Source organism: Lissotriton vulgaris, chromosome 3_1 (genome assembly GCF_964263255.1).
Source record: "Lissotriton vulgaris chromosome 3_1, aLisVul1.2, whole genome shotgun sequence".
NCBI lineage: Eukaryota > Metazoa > Chordata > Amphibia > Caudata > Salamandridae > Lissotriton > Lissotriton vulgaris.
In genome coordinates, this window is record NC_141689.1 from 299,304,588 (window position 1) to 299,323,506 (window position 18,919).

Consider the following 18,919-nt stretch of genomic DNA (forward strand, 5'->3'; position numbering starts at 1 on the left):
TCTTGCCTTCTGCCTTTTTATGCCCGTTCCCGCCCCCCCCTCCCGCTGTCCGTGCCCCCGTTCCTTCCCGCCCCCCCTCCCCCTCCCTGCTGTCCGTGTGCCCGTTTCCATTTGTAAATGCTTGTTTATTTACTTTCTGAAAAGCGCTGGTGATACGTAGGGTAAGGTCGTGCTTTTTTAATGACTTTCTGAAGGGTGTTGTTTCGTATGGAGGGTTGAGCCAGTGCCTTTTCTGTTACGTTCTGAAGGTGGCTGGTGGTTACAAAGGGTAAAGGAGGTGTTTTTCTGTTACTTTCTGAGGAGCACTGATGATACACAGGGTAGAGACATTGTTTTTGTACTTGGATTAAATCCGTGTCTTTTGGTTGAAATGTCATTTCACGTGAAACACTGATAATTCTCAGAGAAGTCACTGCATCGTCTCAATTTAAATAAGACATATGCACTTCGCCGTCAGCACCATGAATTATGTCTGTTCCCCATTGCACCACAACAACTGGGTATTTCTGCCTTTTGGAAAGGCAGACGGGTTTAGCCACTACATTCCTATGAGACACTGTGGCGCGGGGCTTAGCAGTTCAGATTACTATTGAGGCTCATGAGGGTTCGAATACGGCCTAGGACCCATCTCAAAATATAAATAATTAGACCGCTGTTTTTTAAAATATTTTCTTAGTGTGTGTTCTAAATATTGATCACATGAATTTAGCTACAATATTGTTGCGGTGAGGCTTGTCACTGTTCACGCTACCACATTCTGTGTTACATGCGCGGTCACGATTGGTTAATGTTTTTGTAACACAGCCTGGGAAACCTCTCCCGGTCGTACAAGAAATCGAAGATAGCACTGCTATCCTTACAGGCTCGGATCCCACAACAGCCCCATAGCTGCAGATCTTACAGGCTCTCTCCGTGAACAGCAGTGATATTCCTCCTGATCCCAGACAGCACACATATCTCTCTAGATCTCATGGGCTCTCGCAGTTAATGGCATTGGTGTGCTCACAGGGTCTCATCACAGCCAGCAACCTCACACCAACAGATCTTACAGGCTCCTAACAGTAGTAGATCCATCTTTCCTGCTCTTACAGGCTATAACCAAATACAACCGTGATATCCCTCCGGGTCTCACAGGCTCTTGAAATAGCAGTGAAATCACTCCAGTCCTTACAGGCTCTCACTACAGACAGCAGAGCTACCGTCTTTGCTCTTACAGGCTCTCTCACTGTGGAGAACAAACACTATCCCTCAAGATCATACAGCAGTCAAAGCGCACCGACTCTTACAGGCTTCCACCATCGCTAATAGCGCTGTCCTTTCTGCTCGTACAGGCTATCTCACTGTAGGCAACAGTGCTAGCTCTCCCAATCTTAAAGGCTATCTGTGTGTGTGTGTGGGGGGGGGCTCTGTGTGTGTGTGGGGGGGGGGGGTTCTGTGTGTGAGGGGCTCTGTGTGTGTGGGGGGGCTCTGTGTGTGTCTCTCTGTGGGTGTGTGTGCAAATGCAATAGGTCTCGCATTTGCGAGAGATTAAGCTATTGACATTGTAAATGGCAATGCCATTTATTTATCTGTTTTCAAAACCAACACATAAATACACATTTTGTCATTTACAGTGCCAATAGCTCTAACTTTGACAAATGCGAAACCGTTGCATTGTAAATGCTTGTTCTGTTTGACCCTTCCCTGTATCAGAGCTTCTCCACCATACTTTTGAATGTATTACCTGTATCTGTCCACCACTAACATGCAGTGAACTATTTTTGTAGGTCTACGAATACTTTAGAATATACATAAAGTTGAGTTTAGCTCTACACAGATGTGTATTTCTCTCTCACTGAGTACCATTGGCTTTTTGGTGTATCATGGCACCCCCTATGGAGTGTTTGTATTATAATGCACGAGGGGCTATTTTATATCTCGAAATTACACTGAATCAACACATTCTATTATTTGTTTCAAAGGAGCATCGTATGTACAAACGCATTGTTTTCAATGCAGCTGGCTTTTTAAAATGTTTTACACATATTCTCACCCCTCAAACTCTCCATCGTTCTGTCCACTGTGACACCTGGGCCCCATAAAATGGCAAATTCATCATGACGTACGTGTGCGCATTTATGGAGATGCATGCGCAGGCATAAGTGACCATACTGGGGGCAAATATTAAAATGACCACCACATTCTGACATATTCAGGCGCGTAAGTGGTGATGTATGCGCATGTATCATCATGCTAGCGCCGACTTTGGACTTTTTTTTTGCAAATGCTATTCATAATTGACAACAAGCATTTCTTTCTTTTTCAAAATGCAGTTTTGCAACTGCTACAAGCATTTTACAAAGCCAAAAGTTCAGGGAACGCCTTTCAAAGGCACAACCTATTGGCTTTGCCAATGTATGTTTTTGTACTTCTCAGCTGATCTGCGGTTATATGTTCACTTTCTATAAATCCCCCGCTAACACATTTAAGCCTATATGCTATCAGTTACTGCAAATGGACTGTTCTACAGCGCAAGTACCTACAGTCCCCTAAAACCACTTTTAACCAGTTCTCTAGGCAAACAAGCAAATTGGGTCATTCTACGCGTAGGAGTAAAATCTACCATAATACCATTATTTTATATACTGTGAATCTTTCAAGGGGCCTTTTCCGCTGGAGCCTCCACGTCTCTATTCACTACTCAATATATAGGAGTCAATATCATCCTGTGCTTCATACACTAGGCTAAAATAATGTGCATTCTTCAATCCAGATTTGGTTCGACCATGGCACCCTCTTTTTTTAATCCATGCATTTTCTGAACAATAGAATGAGTTAATCACTTAGACCAAGCTTAGTGGCTCTATAGTAATGGGTGTCCTTCAGCCTCTGATTTGCTAACATTGGCCAGTTTCGGCCATTGCTCGTTAAGGCCTTCACCAGAGCATCTTGAAACATTCTCAAACCCGTGGATGCCAATCCCCTCTTTGTGTTGTCTACTCACAACTTGTCATGGACAAGAGCGGACCAGGGGTCCAGCCGGGCAGGATCAGCAGAATCACAGAGTGATCCCACCTGGCAGCTTCCGGCTATGTGCCTGCTTGCTCTTGTGGGTTAATGCACAGCCATGGGACTTAGAAGAGCTTTACTCCCTCATTCCATGGTACCAAGCGTGTTTCAAAGACTGCGGTAAGTGCACAACAATGTGAAATTGTTCTTCACTTCATAGATTTAGCAATGTCCTTTCCCCGGGGTTCCACATGACATGGACTAGGTTGTTCCACGATGCACGTGCCCTGGGTGGGTGGTTTTCCAGCTGGAATTACGGGAATGGCCATTTTATTCATGCTGTCACTCATGCATGTCTTTACCTGCCACTACAAACATCTAAACAGCAGCATCTCTTCATATAGCGCCTATTAATTTGCAATTGTGCAGATGATTATTAAACTACTCAATGTGCTTCCGTTCAGAAGGATAAAAAGCTGAGTCTGCCTGGTTAGGATTCAAACCAGTGAACTTCAGGTGACACAGTGAACAGTTGAGGCGCTAAGCTAGCTCACTGCAGCCTTTCTCCGCCCATGAGTGATTGGTGAAAGCAGAAAAGCAGTTTACTGTCTATACTTTACACCCTCCTTCTCTTTACTATTTGGTCTGGCTTCTTTTCTGACCTTTACCTTAGCCGTCGCACTGCCATATTATTGTCTAAGAAATTTTTAAAATACTGTCTTGCCACAGACTTTCCCAACACAAATATATGGAGTATTTCTCTGCCCGTTCATGTCCTTTCTCTCTCTTCTCAGGTACATTCACATTTGTGATACACCATGGATTGTTATTGAAGTATTTCGCAGACACTGAAGTATGTTTATCTCTTATAAATATCTTCAAAACTCCCCAGGAGCTTGTGCCAACAGTTCGTTTTCTACTGCGCTTCTTTTCTTCTGATCTTTCATTTGGCAGCTCCGCAGAGCTAATTAAATTATGCTGTCTTTTGCAGCTTGTCACTTCTCTTCTCCATTCCTTGAGAAATCAGCTAACTCGTAGCATGTGTCTGGCTGCTACCCTCTTTATGCTCAGCCTTTCCTGCTGCACTCTTGCGGAGAATGTTTGTGCATTTATGTTTTTGTATATAATTCACAACGCGCAGAATGTGGGATTTCATTCGATTACACACTGACATAGCACTGTTTTCTTTCAAACCTATTTCATATGATGTATAGAACTGTGCTTTCCTAAACCTTGTTGACCAGGCCTCCATTTGCTGAGAGCCTTCATGGCATTGACTCTGTACTGCATTTCTTTAACATCTCCTATTCGTTAAGTCGTGGGGGTTCTGTTAAGGTCTGTAAATTATAGCATACTAGCCCACTGCTGAGGGCTAGACCAGTTAAAGGCCCTGGACAAGACTTGTAGACCCATGCTGAGGGCAAGGGTCTATACTGAGGGAGAGGGCCCTTAACAATAGGAGTAGCAAAAGGGAAGAAGGACTATCATGCAATTAGAACACTCCAACCATTGAGGGTAGAATGTTACAAATTAACAGGAAGAAAGATAAAGACAAACAATGGAATGTTGACGTAGAAGTCCTAAACCAGCCATTTTCAGTGCGGATATACACTATTGTATTCAGTGGTGGTCTCAACATTCAAATGTTCTATTAATATTAAACACCCAGAGCTCTCACCATAAACAGAGAGACCAATGATGGCTTTAGTCTTCTGGACTGAGAATGTAATAACGTTGTAGTCGATTACAGGGGAACTACCTCTGAACTCTAAATAGTACATGTGGCAATCATTTTGGGGGTAAGACAAAAAAGAAAAATGTAGCCAAAATTTGTGGACTACAGGTGCAATACTGGCAAGAGACACCTTTGGGCGAAAGCTTAAGAAACTCCTAAGAAACTTAGTACATTAATGATAGCTTAGCACAGGACCAGGCTGTTATGCATCTGGCATTTAACGGACCATCCCAAACATAGGACCATCTTGAACATAAACAAGTCATATGGAGAGGAGAATTGAATCATCATGTAGTTTTTCTAACTGCAATAAAATGCAGCAATGAATTTTGGACTGACTCTGGAGAAACGTAGATTATAACTCTGGTGATGTTGATAATATGTTGAAACTTAATGTTGAATTACTTAATGTTGACATGTGACCAGGTTACTAGGTCAGTAAAATATCCCCTGAGAGATCGTAAACTTAAAAGAAAAATAAGTGTAATGGATATGTTTTGAATGTTCCTTTGGCAGATGCATAGTTTTCATTCTATGTTGAAAGGTATATGTTTACACATGCCTACTACTTACTGATAAACAAACATATATTAAAAAATTAATTACAAAAATAGTGCTTGTATGTAGCATTTTAGACGTCTAAATAAGTGAATAGGAGAAAATCCAAGTTCACTGTGAAGATGCAGTTTTATTTTACCTTATGGGTGCCACATGGTTTCAAAGAGTATTTCTACATAAACAAGCAATTTCCTCTTCTTATTTTTTACTGAACATCTACTGCCCAATGCCTACAATCTCATACACTTTAACTGGATCTGGGAAACAAACTGTAATTTCAATAGATACATTTGCACCATTACACTAAATGATATTTTGAATCTACCACCCTTGATTTGAAATTGTGTCTTCTAGAGTTTATGTAATTTTTGTTTCCAACACTGTACACCAAGGAACAGAGGTCTATAGATCATTCACTGAAAGTTAATTCTTTGGGTTTAGTTTTCATTGATACTTCATGGATAACAATCTTGTTGAAATCAACTAAAATACCACCTAATTTACAGGTTGTGTAACACAGAAGCTATCAAAGCAGTTACTTTATAGACATTACCTTCCACTAGCTAACCATGTATCAGGATTTTTTCAATTGGTCTCATCATCTAGTAGTAAATGAAGGGAAAATAGGTTATCAGACTCCTCCTCAACATAAGGACCAAAATGGACTTCAATGCAATTAACAAATGCTATCGAGACAAGTATAAAAGGGTATTTTCTCTGAAAAGAATTCATTTCACCTGTCTAGCAGGCACTGTTAGCTAAGCATGGGCGGAAAATCCGTTTTGCTCGCGGATTTTGCGGATTTTCGGTAAATTCGCAATCCGCGAGATTCGCGAATCTCCCGCAAAATCCGCAAATCCGCGAGCAGCGGATTTCATGGCTTGCTCGCACTGTTCGCGTGAGTTCGCGGCTTCCCAGTACAACTTCGCGCCCCGCGAATAAGCGCAAAATTGCAGAAATACGATCTTAGCAAAACTGAAACTACTTACCAGGTTCAAAAGTTCAGGCTCATCATTAGTAGCCATTTCCTGTAGTGCTTCCTGAGGGGCCCCTCCAGAGTTCAGTTGCCAGTTGCAACTATTATGTGACCCTGCTCTGAACCTCAGAATAGTTACACATATGCCACAAAGGTCCTGAATTACAGCTAAGGGAGACAAGCAGGAGCCAGGCTGGAGGTTCAAATCCATTAATCAGCCCCTAATTCATTATTGTCAGTTGGGGCAGGGCAGGTGTTGTAACTAATTTTGCAACAATGAAAGCACTTAGCAAGTGCAAAAGATCACTAATCAGGAAGCACTAAGGAAGCAGGTGCCAGCTAAAAAAATATTCTGTGACACATTAATCAGCCCCAAATTAATTCAGGTCACTTGAGGCAGGGAAGGTGTGCTTGCGTTGCCACAATAATGTACACTGACTGGACAACCAGAGGGTGCTGTGATGAAACAGAGGGTGGCATGGGTGGGCCAGAGGGTGGCATGAGTAGTCAGAGAGTGGCAGTGGTGACAGAGAGTGGCAGTGATGAAGAAGAGTGTCCCAAACAGGCTGGACACGTAGAAACAACAAGTTCGCGAAACTTGCGACCCGACAGGTAAGTTCGCGTTTTGCGAAATTGTACAAAACCCTCGCGAACTGGCAGAAACCCGCGCGAACACAAAAAAAAAAAATCCGCAAATTCGCGAGAATTCGCGGATTTTGCGGATTGCGAGTTCGCAAATCCGCAAAATTCGCGAACGCGAGATTCGCAAAATTCGCCCATGCTTACTGTTAGCTTGAACTGCCATCAATCGCCCACTCTCCATGTCTAACAGATAAATAGGGACATGTATTTTATTTGATTTTTTGTCATTCCAATAAGTAACAAAATGCAGTCATGTTACTAAGAAATAACACAGAGTTACCTTCCTAGATCACAAATGTTTATTTATTTTATTTATTTAGGAGTTTTATATAGCGCTAGATGGACCCGAGGGTATCAGAGCGCTTTACAACATATATCAAAGACGCAATCAGGCAAAGAGGAGACCATAGTAGAACATAGTGATTCGTGACGAGTAGAGTTCAAACATGAAGAGTAGCAAATAGAACGAAAAGAAACGTGGCGAGTGCAGATCACACATAACGAGAAGCCAATAGGCCTTCTTATTCGGGGAGGAGGGAACGAGGTAGGGGTCCAGTAGGTGTAGGAGGTCGAGGTCACAGGACACAGAGTCGAAGTCAAGTGATGTGCCTGCTAAGGCACTTGGGTGGATCCTATCGGTTCGCTAGGGAGCGATCGAGGAAAAGGACTTTGAGGAGTCTTTTGAATTTAAAATGCTCTTCCCATGAGATCAATGTGCATGAATACCTCTGCACTGTTAGTAGCTTAACATTAATGAAGTATAGGATAGATGTCAAACTCAGGCAGGTAACTCAATGGGTAATGAAATCAATAACCATTGGCTAAGACTTAAAAAGCGAATGTTATATATAGTGACAGTCACTAGATGAACAAAACACAGGTGGGATTAGATTTAATAATATTCCCACCACAAGGCTCAATGTAGAAGATAACCAAATAAATCTAACCATGGACGAGGAGCAGGGATTGCAAATGAATGAACTATTCAATTGTTTGCATCATTGTTTTTACAAACAGGAATGAAATCATAATAAAAACATTTGACAACAAAAGTAAGCTGTCTACCTTCAAACACATGGACAAGGGACTGTGTTTCCAGTCCTGATCTTTTCTGTAACAAATCCTTGTTATCAAGTGCAATAGTCCAATGTGTTCAATCAAAACAAACATCAGCCCTCAAATCTGAGAATTCATCTGGTTGTTATATGAGAGCCCAGGACTGCAAAGAGGGTGTCCTGCTCATGTGAAGTAAGAGAGTAACTCAAAGCCACAGCTCCTTAATACTACCATGAATGGACACAAAAACAACATCAGTAATGCAGAGATAATGAAAGCAGATGGGAAAGAGAAACAGCTGGGAGACATATCACAATGCTGGCAAACCTACAGCATTTTAGGCATGAAGATAATTAACATCGAGCGAAGTTACCATGTGAAAGAAACACAAAAGGGTTTAAAATTCCTTGGTGTCAAGAAATGATTCAAATTAAATTAAAGCTAAACTATTTTCTCCCAAAGCAATAAATACCAATGACATCATTACTACATACACAACATAGAAAGTAGATACATGAAAAGCCAGAAGCCGACCATTCAACAGCCTAAGTTGCTAAGTGTTGATCCCTCTCAACGAAGTTAAAAGAATAGGCAATTAGTGCTGTAGCTCAGATTTGCAATACTATAAAATGACCTTAAAAGGAACAAACACATCGCAGTAAGATTTGAATTTGTTTTGGCTGCGGGTTAAAATCTGGGAAACTGCTCAATGACAGATCCCTAGAACCGACACAGGAGCCGGCTTTCCATTTTAAAGCAACTGAGGCAACATTGACTGATATCATGAAACAGGTGTAAAGTCTAACATGATATGGAGATTAAAATATCTCTTCTGCAATACATTATCAATAAATGGAGGTTATAGCTTTCAGTACAAATGGTGTTACTAATCCAGGCAATCCATGTTTGATAGCAAAAAGAGTGACAGTTTCTGTCTGGCTGCCCAGACAAAATGTCTAGAAACAAGCTCTGAATTAATATTTAAGAATTTAGTTTTACCTTTGTGGGTTCCACAGCCATGAAAAACATAGAACACACATCCAGATGTGAAATGTTAAACCAAATATGGATCTAAAACATGAATGATCTAATATCAGCATGAGGTTTTGTTTGTTGATGTTTTTGTCGTTTTTCTTACATTTGCTTACAATTACAAACCCAAACAGTTGAATTAATCAAATCTAAAACAGTGCTTAAAATTGTATTCTCAGCTAAATTAGATAGTAATTAGTCCTACTAAATGCGTCTAACAATGTGACTCTGCATTTTTTTTCCAACAGATGCTGATGGAAAGGCCGAGTAAAAGAAAATATATCCACTTGGTTAAAACTCTCACCGTCTTCAACCAAAGGGGATTTGGAGAAAACGTTGGATTATCTTGCTCGCTCTTAGATCTTAATAAATCTCCCCTTTTACTTGCAAAAGTATTAAGACTTACGTTACTAGAAGAACATTCCAATGGTGGATCACAAAGTAAAAGTCCCAGTGAGTCCTATATTTGCAGGCAAAGAAATGGGATAGGATTTATTTCCTATGATTGGAAGCATATTGAAGGAGCCCCCATTCACAATACTGCTTAAATCATGGCCAGTCAAGAACATCTTGTCATAGTAGTCACCATTGCTATATGTGACTTTAATTTTCAAATGAATGTTCTGCAATACTACAAGAGCAAAATAAAACAATTACAAATACATTCCATATAGATATAGCATTAAATATATTAGAAACAAGACTTAAAGTTTAAATCTACAGTGAGGATCTGTTGAAGCTACCATACTCTGGGTAAAAATTATAACTGGTTATGAAAACACAACACAGGATGCCAGCAATAAGCAATTGATCTGCAGTAGCTCTATACAGTACGGTGCTGAATGTTTGAACTGGGAACATAGAAATACATGACAATCGATAACTGGCTACAGAAATCTGACTCCATAAATGGTACCACAACTGTAGGCATGTGTTTTCCTTCATATTGTTTCTTATCTGAGAGCACAAATCCTTTAAAATTCACCATGACAGTAGTGCTGTCACGGACAATGACATAGTAGAACCACCTAAAGCTTGCACATCGTAAGGAAATTTCACGGTAAATAGAGCGTGATATGGTACAACGCTCTAGCGTGAAACTTCCACGTGGATCCAAATCCATGAAATGCTAAACACATGCTGCATTACTTTTCCCAGTACCTGCTATCTCAGACTTCACTCAGCAATGTGTGTGACTAGACGGCTAGGTTTGAGAGCAAGATCACAAATTAAACATAGCAACATCAACCACCTTTACTGACAGTCCTACTTAGGGACTTATCTACAGTGTGTAATAAAGAGCAACAATTTATAAGCACCAACTCGTCATTAATATAAAATTAAAACTGATTTCAACAAATTCCCCCCAAAACCCTTCTGAGATGAAATGATGACTTAAGTCAAACATGCATAGCTGTATTACAAGTAGCAGCCAGCTGCATTAAGCCAGTTTTGCTAATAGGCATCATCATCTTGAACCAATCGCACAAACTAGTATCGACAGACAAGGTAGGTCTTCGCAACCAGAGTGCAGTAAATAGCAGGCTTTGGATGCTGCACCATACCCAATCGCAATAAACTGTTTTGAACACATTATCCCGTTTGGTGAACTCATGTGAAGTTTTAGAAGCATTGCTGCATATTCACAATGATATACACGTAGTGCAACCAGTTACCAGAGAGATTGCAGAGGACGTGTGTACACCCTCAGGAGGCCAATCCACCATAAGTAAACAGAGACATTATTGAGGATTCTCATTATGGTGACATTAGTTACTGGGTGAACAATATGGTCCTGGAAATTTGTGAGCCTCACCCTTAAAAATAAGCCCGAATACTGAGCAGTTATTTGTCAAAAGTGTGTCTCAAGTACTATTTGTTTTGAAGATGAATTTCACGAAGGCACTTATGAATCTAAATGCACTGTCAACATTTTTGTAAAATACATTTTTATTAATGCCGCAATTGGTTTGATATAGAGTTCACAAATTAACTTCATCTTCAGGAGGTTTCCCTGGTGAGTTGCATTTAGTTGCCAACTGAAACATATTACCTTCAAGGTCCCGATTGTTCCCCAAGAGAGTGTGCCTTTTCCGTTATCTTTCGCTCCCACCATCTGCTATGGTTTGTAGGGGGACACACTTTATGTGTTTTTTTATTATATGGAACTAGGCACCTGCCTCTTGCTTTGTCCACACACAATCAGTGCGGAAGGCAGCAGCACAGAGTGCAATCATCTGCCAATCTAAATAGTCATGAATGAGAGGGTGATGGGCGACCAGATATCATGCTGCAGGCACTTAACCTCTTCCGTGCTGATGACGGAACCGCTCCGTCATCAGCTGCGGTGGCGCTGTGCTGATGACGGAGCGGTTCCGTCATGGCCCGCCCGCCGCTCATGCGCGGAGCGAATTCCGTGCCTGCGCTGAGCGTTCTATTGAGCGGGCGGGGCCATGACGGAACCGCTCCGTCATAAGCACAGCGCAACCGACGCTGGTGACAGAGCGGTTTCATCACCAGCATGCGCCCGCTGCTCTTCCGCCCCGCCCCCTTAGCACTGCGGCGGAATAGCCGCCGCAGTGAAGGGGTTAAAGTTACAATTCAAAATAGTGCCATCGGGGTCGGAAAATGCTACACATCAATTCGAGAGCGAAAAATACGTCGGTTCCTTTGCATACTCAAAGTCTATCTGTTGGATTTCCTAAGAGGAGTCCAATTCTGGCCAACATAATCCAATTCTCAGTCTGCTTCTCTCCGCTTCACTTAATCAACTAATCCTAGAACGGTATATCCTATAGGTAACTGCCCTGCAATCATAGAAACATGTTGCACTGAATATGCTCCTCAAATAGTTCCAAAGACAGCATGAACAGATTAGCGCAGGCACACTTACAGTTGCCTTTTCTTGTAATGGGGTGCCAGGCCTGCTGAGGTCTTCTCCATCAGGTTCCACGTTTTCTTTATTATCAAAGGAAGGCGAGTGATCTTGAAGCGCGCAGGTGCTCACCAAGTCGGGCAAGCTTGTGGATGGAAATCTGCTGCAGTCGACTCCGGTGGGCCCCTGTGTGGAATGAATACAAGCTGCATGAGATATTGATTCCCGGGAGATTTAAATCATGTGTAATCAACTTTTAACGGGATCTCTGTGTACTAGGAAATTTACGGGCTCCCTAGATGAAACTTACACTAAGGCAACACATTTCCAGACTACAGTTACAGACTTTTAGTCGAATGATAATTAAACAATGAGACTGAGGTGGAAATATTCAGGCACATATGGCACACATTTATTTTCATAACTGGTTCATACTCAAAAGCTGAATATCTCTTGGGTGGTACAAATTGAGAGCAGGGAGATGTAAGATAATTTTCCAAGTCGGTAAATTGAAAAGTATGTGTTCGCTATTAAGTTTAGTGAATGTCTGAAAGGCGCTAAAGAGCGGAAAATTTAAAAAATGTTTCCTTTTGACAAAGGATCACAATACTTCTATTCGTGTCCACAACATACTTGATTCTAGTAAGAGATCGCAAAGAACATTTGTCCCAATGTAGAAACAGAACGTCGGGGTCTGTTTGAAAGTATCATCCAATAAGGTGTAGCGATGGAAAAACGCCTTTTGGAAGCTCGTACGCCTTCCTCGTTCACATAAATACAGTGGCTGGCATGACTGTAGACTGACCCTACATGATTCTACATTTTGATTAAGTTTCACAGTTGAATGCTGCACTCAACTGAAACTTCCCCCTTTCATTCAATAACACACTAGTTGTAATATTGTGTATTTTCTGCAGCTTCAGTGCACTGCTCACTTATCTGGGAAGATAAAGAACGGAGTGAAACACATTTGTTGATGATGCAGCGATCTATAGGCTACGAGTGTGAACTCCTACAAAGCCAACTGAGTACTGCTAATATAGGGTAATAGTAACACTGATCGTTTACAACAGAGGCGGCAGCAGTCTGGTATGAAATTTGATATATACGAAACTTTTGTAATAAGCTCTATATTACCACTTCTAATCACTACACAGCTGATTGTATAGTGATTCCACAGTATATGATATACATGCCAGTGTACGAAGCCCACCGACTTATCACAGCACAAACCTGTATTGTCATCAACGGTTCAGTAGGCTAACAAACTGTCCTCGTTGCAAGTCCCACCCATCCCCAGAAATTCCATGATTTATGTAACCAGGTCTCAAAGTGGTGCCACACTACACACACACACACAACTGTTCAGTGTATATCGTCATATATCACATGGGTTTCTAGAAGGTCTTGAGAAGGTGAAAGAAATGTGGTCTGTATAACCGTCCTCCGAGATGAATCTCAACTGCATAAAAAAGCTGTTTAGGTTGACTAACTCAATCTCTGTTTATTGTACATACCATGACACACAAGTTAGAATCGCAGTGAGGCTAAGCCAGCCTTCCTTCCTTCAACGCGGGAAAATTGAGTACAGGTAAACCAGATAATTACCACCTGCTATGTAAGAGGTAGAACATAAAGCACTATATAAAAGAAACACGTGTGTAAGAGAGACACAAGCACAAACAGTGTATCCGTAATCCGATGTCAGACTCATCATGAGCGGTTGCTGTTAAGGTTTGGAGTTAGCATCTTTGAAAAGGCCAATTTTACATTTTATTAGGGAGCATCTGATAGCTTTGCTCAAGCATCAGCTATTAAGAGACCGGGCTCTATAAAAATCCTGGTCTTTGGTCCAATAATTAAAGTTTACCATTTTGAGAGGCTGGTTCAGAGGTCATGCCCTTGAGGAAAGATCCCAAGATGCGACGTGACCTCTGATAATCCGCGTTGCTTCTTTCTCAAAGACGCCGATTTCACTCAGTTTTCATCTTTCATGAGAGAGTTTTGCTGCCCTTTACAAGGTCACGAGAGGTCGGAGTCTGAAGTTGGGAACCCTGAATTCACCATCCCAATTAAAAGTTTTTGTGTGTGGGCCCAGCCTCTCAATCTCCCTGGAAGCACTACACTCTCAGTAAAGGATAGACTCATCCTAAAGGCACACATCCCATCTCATGCTTGAGAGTAAAGAAGAATGCTTCATCACCTCTGTGACCTTGCCTGCAAGGTGGACTGATTGAAATGGCTTATTATTCAGCCTTTCTTACTTATGAAAGGCTAATTAGCCCAATTTGCGGCCTCTCCACAGAAGGCCAGGCACACTTCTTAACTCGAATAAAGTTATGGAACACCTTTTGCCAAAGGCTCTCTTTAAATGTGGGAGGAGAGTGGTGATGTTAAAGTTTATATTCATTTAACATGGTGCTTTTACAGATTCAAATATTCTTGAACTAGTCTTCATTTTCCTGTTTACTATCAGCTAAACTGAGCCTGGGTTTCCTAGTTCACCTTCATATTAAATGCAGTCAAAAACACATGGTGGGTAGTCTGATACCAGATACTGCAGGCATCAGAATAATCTATAAATATCGGAAATTGGGCTTTATAGATTATTTTCCCAGTATTGTAGCTGTTAATGGCATTACTGCTTATCCTTAACAGTAAGATGAATAATACTGTGTTCTGTGTGGATTGAAAAAGCTGGACAATTACTCATTTCAATTGAAACAAGCCAAGACGAAAAGACATCACCAAGGAAATCTCTGGAAAATGGAAGGTGGCCTGAAGAGCAAACTAACAGATCCCAGGAAGAACTGTAACATAGTAGTCCTCAAATATGGTAAACATGATTTTAGCATTGAGACTATTAGGTAAAGTCACATGTAACTTCTCACTTCAGACTAGCTAAGCGGGCTAAAAGTAAGAGAATGTATCCATAGGGCATACCTCAGTAGGATTGCATCTTAAAGACCACCTAAAATAATGTGAAGTATGAAGTGAAGCAGCTTCTATTAATGATGCAGTTCAAATCCCACTATACTTACACTCTTTCGGCTGCTCAGCAGAAACTCCCACCTGCATCGCTGTTTCCCCGCCCCTGACTGATTCGAGTGTTTGACTTGCTGTAACTCCTCTTCGAATTGATTAGCACTTCTTTGTACTGGGGTGAATGTAAGACATTGTTCTGCATTCTGTCCATCAACTGTGTTTTTTGCAATTTTCACCCTGAGTGGGCTGGGTATGCTCAGACGTGAGTCCCAGGCTCTCCAAATCACTGGAGTCAAGCTATCCAGGCTGATGAACGCTGATAGCCAGAAACCGGTCCTTGGATGCTTGATTCCGGTCTAGGAAAGACATGGCTTGGTAGTTTGGGCTGGACTGTTCCCATGAGGCACAGGGTCAAGGCTGATTTGCATATAGCCATTGTCTGACCTAGGGTGGTGTGGAGTGCAAAAAACGATGGATTTAGGCCCAGATCTTTGTACTGGGGTGAATGTAAGACATTATTCTGCATTCTGTCCATCAACTCTGTTTTTTGTAATTCTCACCCTGAGTGGGCTGGGTATGCTCAGACGTGAGTCCCAGGCTCTCCACACCACTGGAGTCAAGCTATCCAGGCTGAAGAAGTCTGATAGCCAGAACCCGGTCCTTGGATGCTTGATTCCGGTCTAGGAAAGACATGGCTTGGTAGTTCGGGCTGGACTGTTCCCATGAGGCACATGGTCAAGGCTGATTTGCATATAGCCATTGTCTGACCTAGGGTGGTGTGGAGTGCAAAAAAAACGATGGATTTAGGCCCAGATCTTTGTACTGGGGTGAATGCAAGACATTATTCTGCATTCTGTCCATCAACTGTGTTTTTTGCAAATATCGACTTAACCAGCAAGAGACTACCAGACAAAAAGTGGGGCATATGATGGAATATCAAGTTTATAAAAAATATTACCACGTTTTCTGGTGAAAGTAATGCAAGTTCACTTCGTATGAACAGACAGCAACTCAGCATCCTTCGAACTAGGGGCCAGATGTAGGTAAGTATATTTTACCGATTCATAAATACCGAATTTTACCGATTCTGTATGTATGAATCGGTAAAATAGAAGGGGGGAGATGTAGATAGAATCGGTAATTGAATTACCGATTCTGTAAGAATCGGTATTTACCGAATCGGTAAATACCGATTCGGTAATGCCCATTGATTCCTATGGGCATTGAAGCCCATAGGAATCAATGGGCATTACCGAATCGGTATTTACGGATTCTGTAAATACCGAATGTTGCAAGGGTGCAGGGGGTGTCACTTTGACACCCTCTAGCACCCCGATTTCAGGCATGTGGGACATGTGGCACACAGACATGCCCTTAGGGCATGTCTGTCTGTCACATGCCATAGGTGTGCATGCACACATGTGCATACACACCTGGAATCGGTATTTTACCACCCAAATGGATTGGGTGGTAAAATACCGATTCGGTAAGGCCTGTGGGACTCAGAAGAGTCCCACCTACATCTCAAAATTACCGAATCGGTGATAATACCGATTCGGTATTTTACCGATTCGGTAAATTTACAGATTCGGTAAATTTACCGATTCGGTAAAATAGGCCACCTACATCTAGAAAAGCCATTTACCGGTCGGTAAATGTCGACCTACATCTGGCCCTTGAAGTGGTAATTTGAATACCAGATGCTGTTTGTAATTCAAATAATTTAATTTGCAGCAAATGTAATAAAGAGGAAGGATACTTTGCTTTACAAATGATCAACGTACAATAGATCCCGTTTGTAATATATAACATTTTTATAATTATGAGCCATAACAGGAATTTGTAATCAAAAATTTTAGAACATTTATGCAATACATGTTTTAAGGGCATGACAGGCTATCTATCAGTTTAGCTCTAAATAATTTAATTTCTGAGGTGTCCAAAGTCTGTAATATAACACAAACACATTGGCTGCCATGCATACAATGACCATAGGAGACAATGGATTGTACCAGTTTGTAGGCTACTGTCTTGTAGTAGGCCAGTCGAGGCATTTAGAATATTTTCATCTGACACTACGAGGTGGTTGGTTTTTGCTTTTTCCAGATATTTGTTATTTGCTTGGTGGAGGAGATCAAAGATAATCAAATCTGCTCTGGGGAGTAGATTATGATCTCGATATTGCGCATATAGGTCTGTATTGATGCGGATGTATTGTAACTGTTTCTGAATCGGACTATGCCCACATAAGAACACACTGACAGATGAATTATGACTTATCTGATTTATTCATAATTAAGTTTGCTGCTAAAGGGTCTTGGGATCAAATGTTTTTAACCTCTTCAGTGCTCATGACAAGGTCAACTCGTCATGGGTTTTACCTGCCCTGTGCTTATGACGAGTTGACCTTGTCACATACAATGGGAAATCTGGAGTAACAGCACCCAGCGGGAATTGCCTGGAGCACCCAAGGTGTTAACTACTATTTTTAAATTGCTGTTTTATGAGAAGTTTTTATTATTTTAAACTGTATTCTTTTTTTGTAATGATCAAGTGATAATGCCCACAACAAAGGAGGAGCTCCATAACTGAGTATTAGTATCAAGATCGAGGTGAGAGTTGTCATAACAAACCTTTTTTTAAAAAAACCTTACATACCAAGATAAAACAAAGAGTCAATATTTAAAAGTGCTCATGTAGTAGTTCCTGAAATGTTTTAAGTAGGCGAGTTGTTTTGATGACACTTTGAAATTAAACAATCAGTTATAATGTAGCAATGTGCAATTTATTAAATCCTAAGGAGCGGTCACAAATGTTGCTTCTAAAATTGGGAGTAAATCTGTGAAAGGGATTAAAACTATTTATAATTTTAAGTGTATTTCAATTACCCAGTTTGGGACTTGTGTCTGGGGGACTGTACTGTGTAAATGTGAAACTGCTCCAGGTGGAAGTGATTCTGTGATGAAGGAGGCTCCTGTGCTTACTCTAGGGTTCATCCCATTTCACGTCTCATTACGAGCTAGGATATCCATTATCTGGAAGATATGATCCATTATTGTTCACAGTATGATCCAGAAATATAACCAAATCGACGCAATACATTATTTTCAATTGCTTAAGTTTAAATTCCATATACAGCTTTCCATGGCTCAAGTACATTAGAAATATGTTTCGCAATTGGTCACCTAGATATATTTGAACAACCCTTTGAAGTCAGCATAGCTGAGAATATTAATGTTAAGAGAGTACTCTTTCTCTACAATTCCTTGAGGAGAGAGGAAACTGAACTTGGCAAGCCATCCGTCAGCTCTCATATGTTAACTATCAGCTGTATAGGACAATAGGCTACCATTGACATTGTCCCATATGTCTATGATCACATTTTGCTAACTACATGTAGAGTGATGATGCCTTATCAGTTAAAGAATCCCAAAGATTGATTTTCTCTTATTGATGCCTTTGTGAAGCTTAATTTCTGCAACATATGATGCATTTAGTGTATGTAAGAAATTGGGGTACAAGTTGAAGGGGTATGTACCCACCTCAGGTAATAACCACAATCCTTGTCAGGGTGAACCACTAAGTCAATAAATATCCCTGAGCTGAACTCACTGATAGCTATGAAACAGAGCAGATAGGCTTAGCTCCAGGGCAATGAGTAAAGTCTTCATGAAGTGCTAAAAACAGTTATAGAGATGAAATGCAAAACATTAGAAAACCCAAAATAAATTAGAACAAGCATTGGCAAAGCCTATAGGACTCACCTATAATAGAGCTATTGGCTTTGGCAATGTGTTTTGCCATGTTGTACACCAGTGTGGCTGCTGTTCAGTATGGCTAAAAGTTAGTGGAGTTTCCTAGAGTGGAGTGGGGGGTGGGAATAGACTGTCTGTAGCCTGAATTTGTTGGAGTAACATGTTGTAAAGTAGAGTAGGGGCAGTAGAGGTAGTAGAATTCAGTGTCAGAGAGTTTCAGAGTGCAGTTTCGTAGAGTGGTGTCATAGAAGGAGGTGGGGTGGGGTGGGGTGTATTGGATTCAAGTAGATTGGGGTGGAAAGGATTGGAGTAGAGTG

The 18,919-nt window shown here is 41.2% G+C and overlaps 1 protein-coding gene across 1 annotated transcript in view; it reads right to left on the reverse strand.

Moving 5' to 3' along the window:
* The window catches only part of PDZD2 (PDZ domain containing 2), a 997,171-nt gene that overhangs the window by 389,358 nt on the left and 588,894 nt on the right, over positions 1-18,919 (reverse strand). Inside the window, exon 5 of the mRNA XM_086960493.1 lies at positions 11,881-12,048. Coding sequence (XP_086816619.1) covers positions 11,881-12,048 — 168 coding nt within the window. The remainder of the gene's footprint in view (positions 1-11,880; positions 12,049-18,919) is intronic.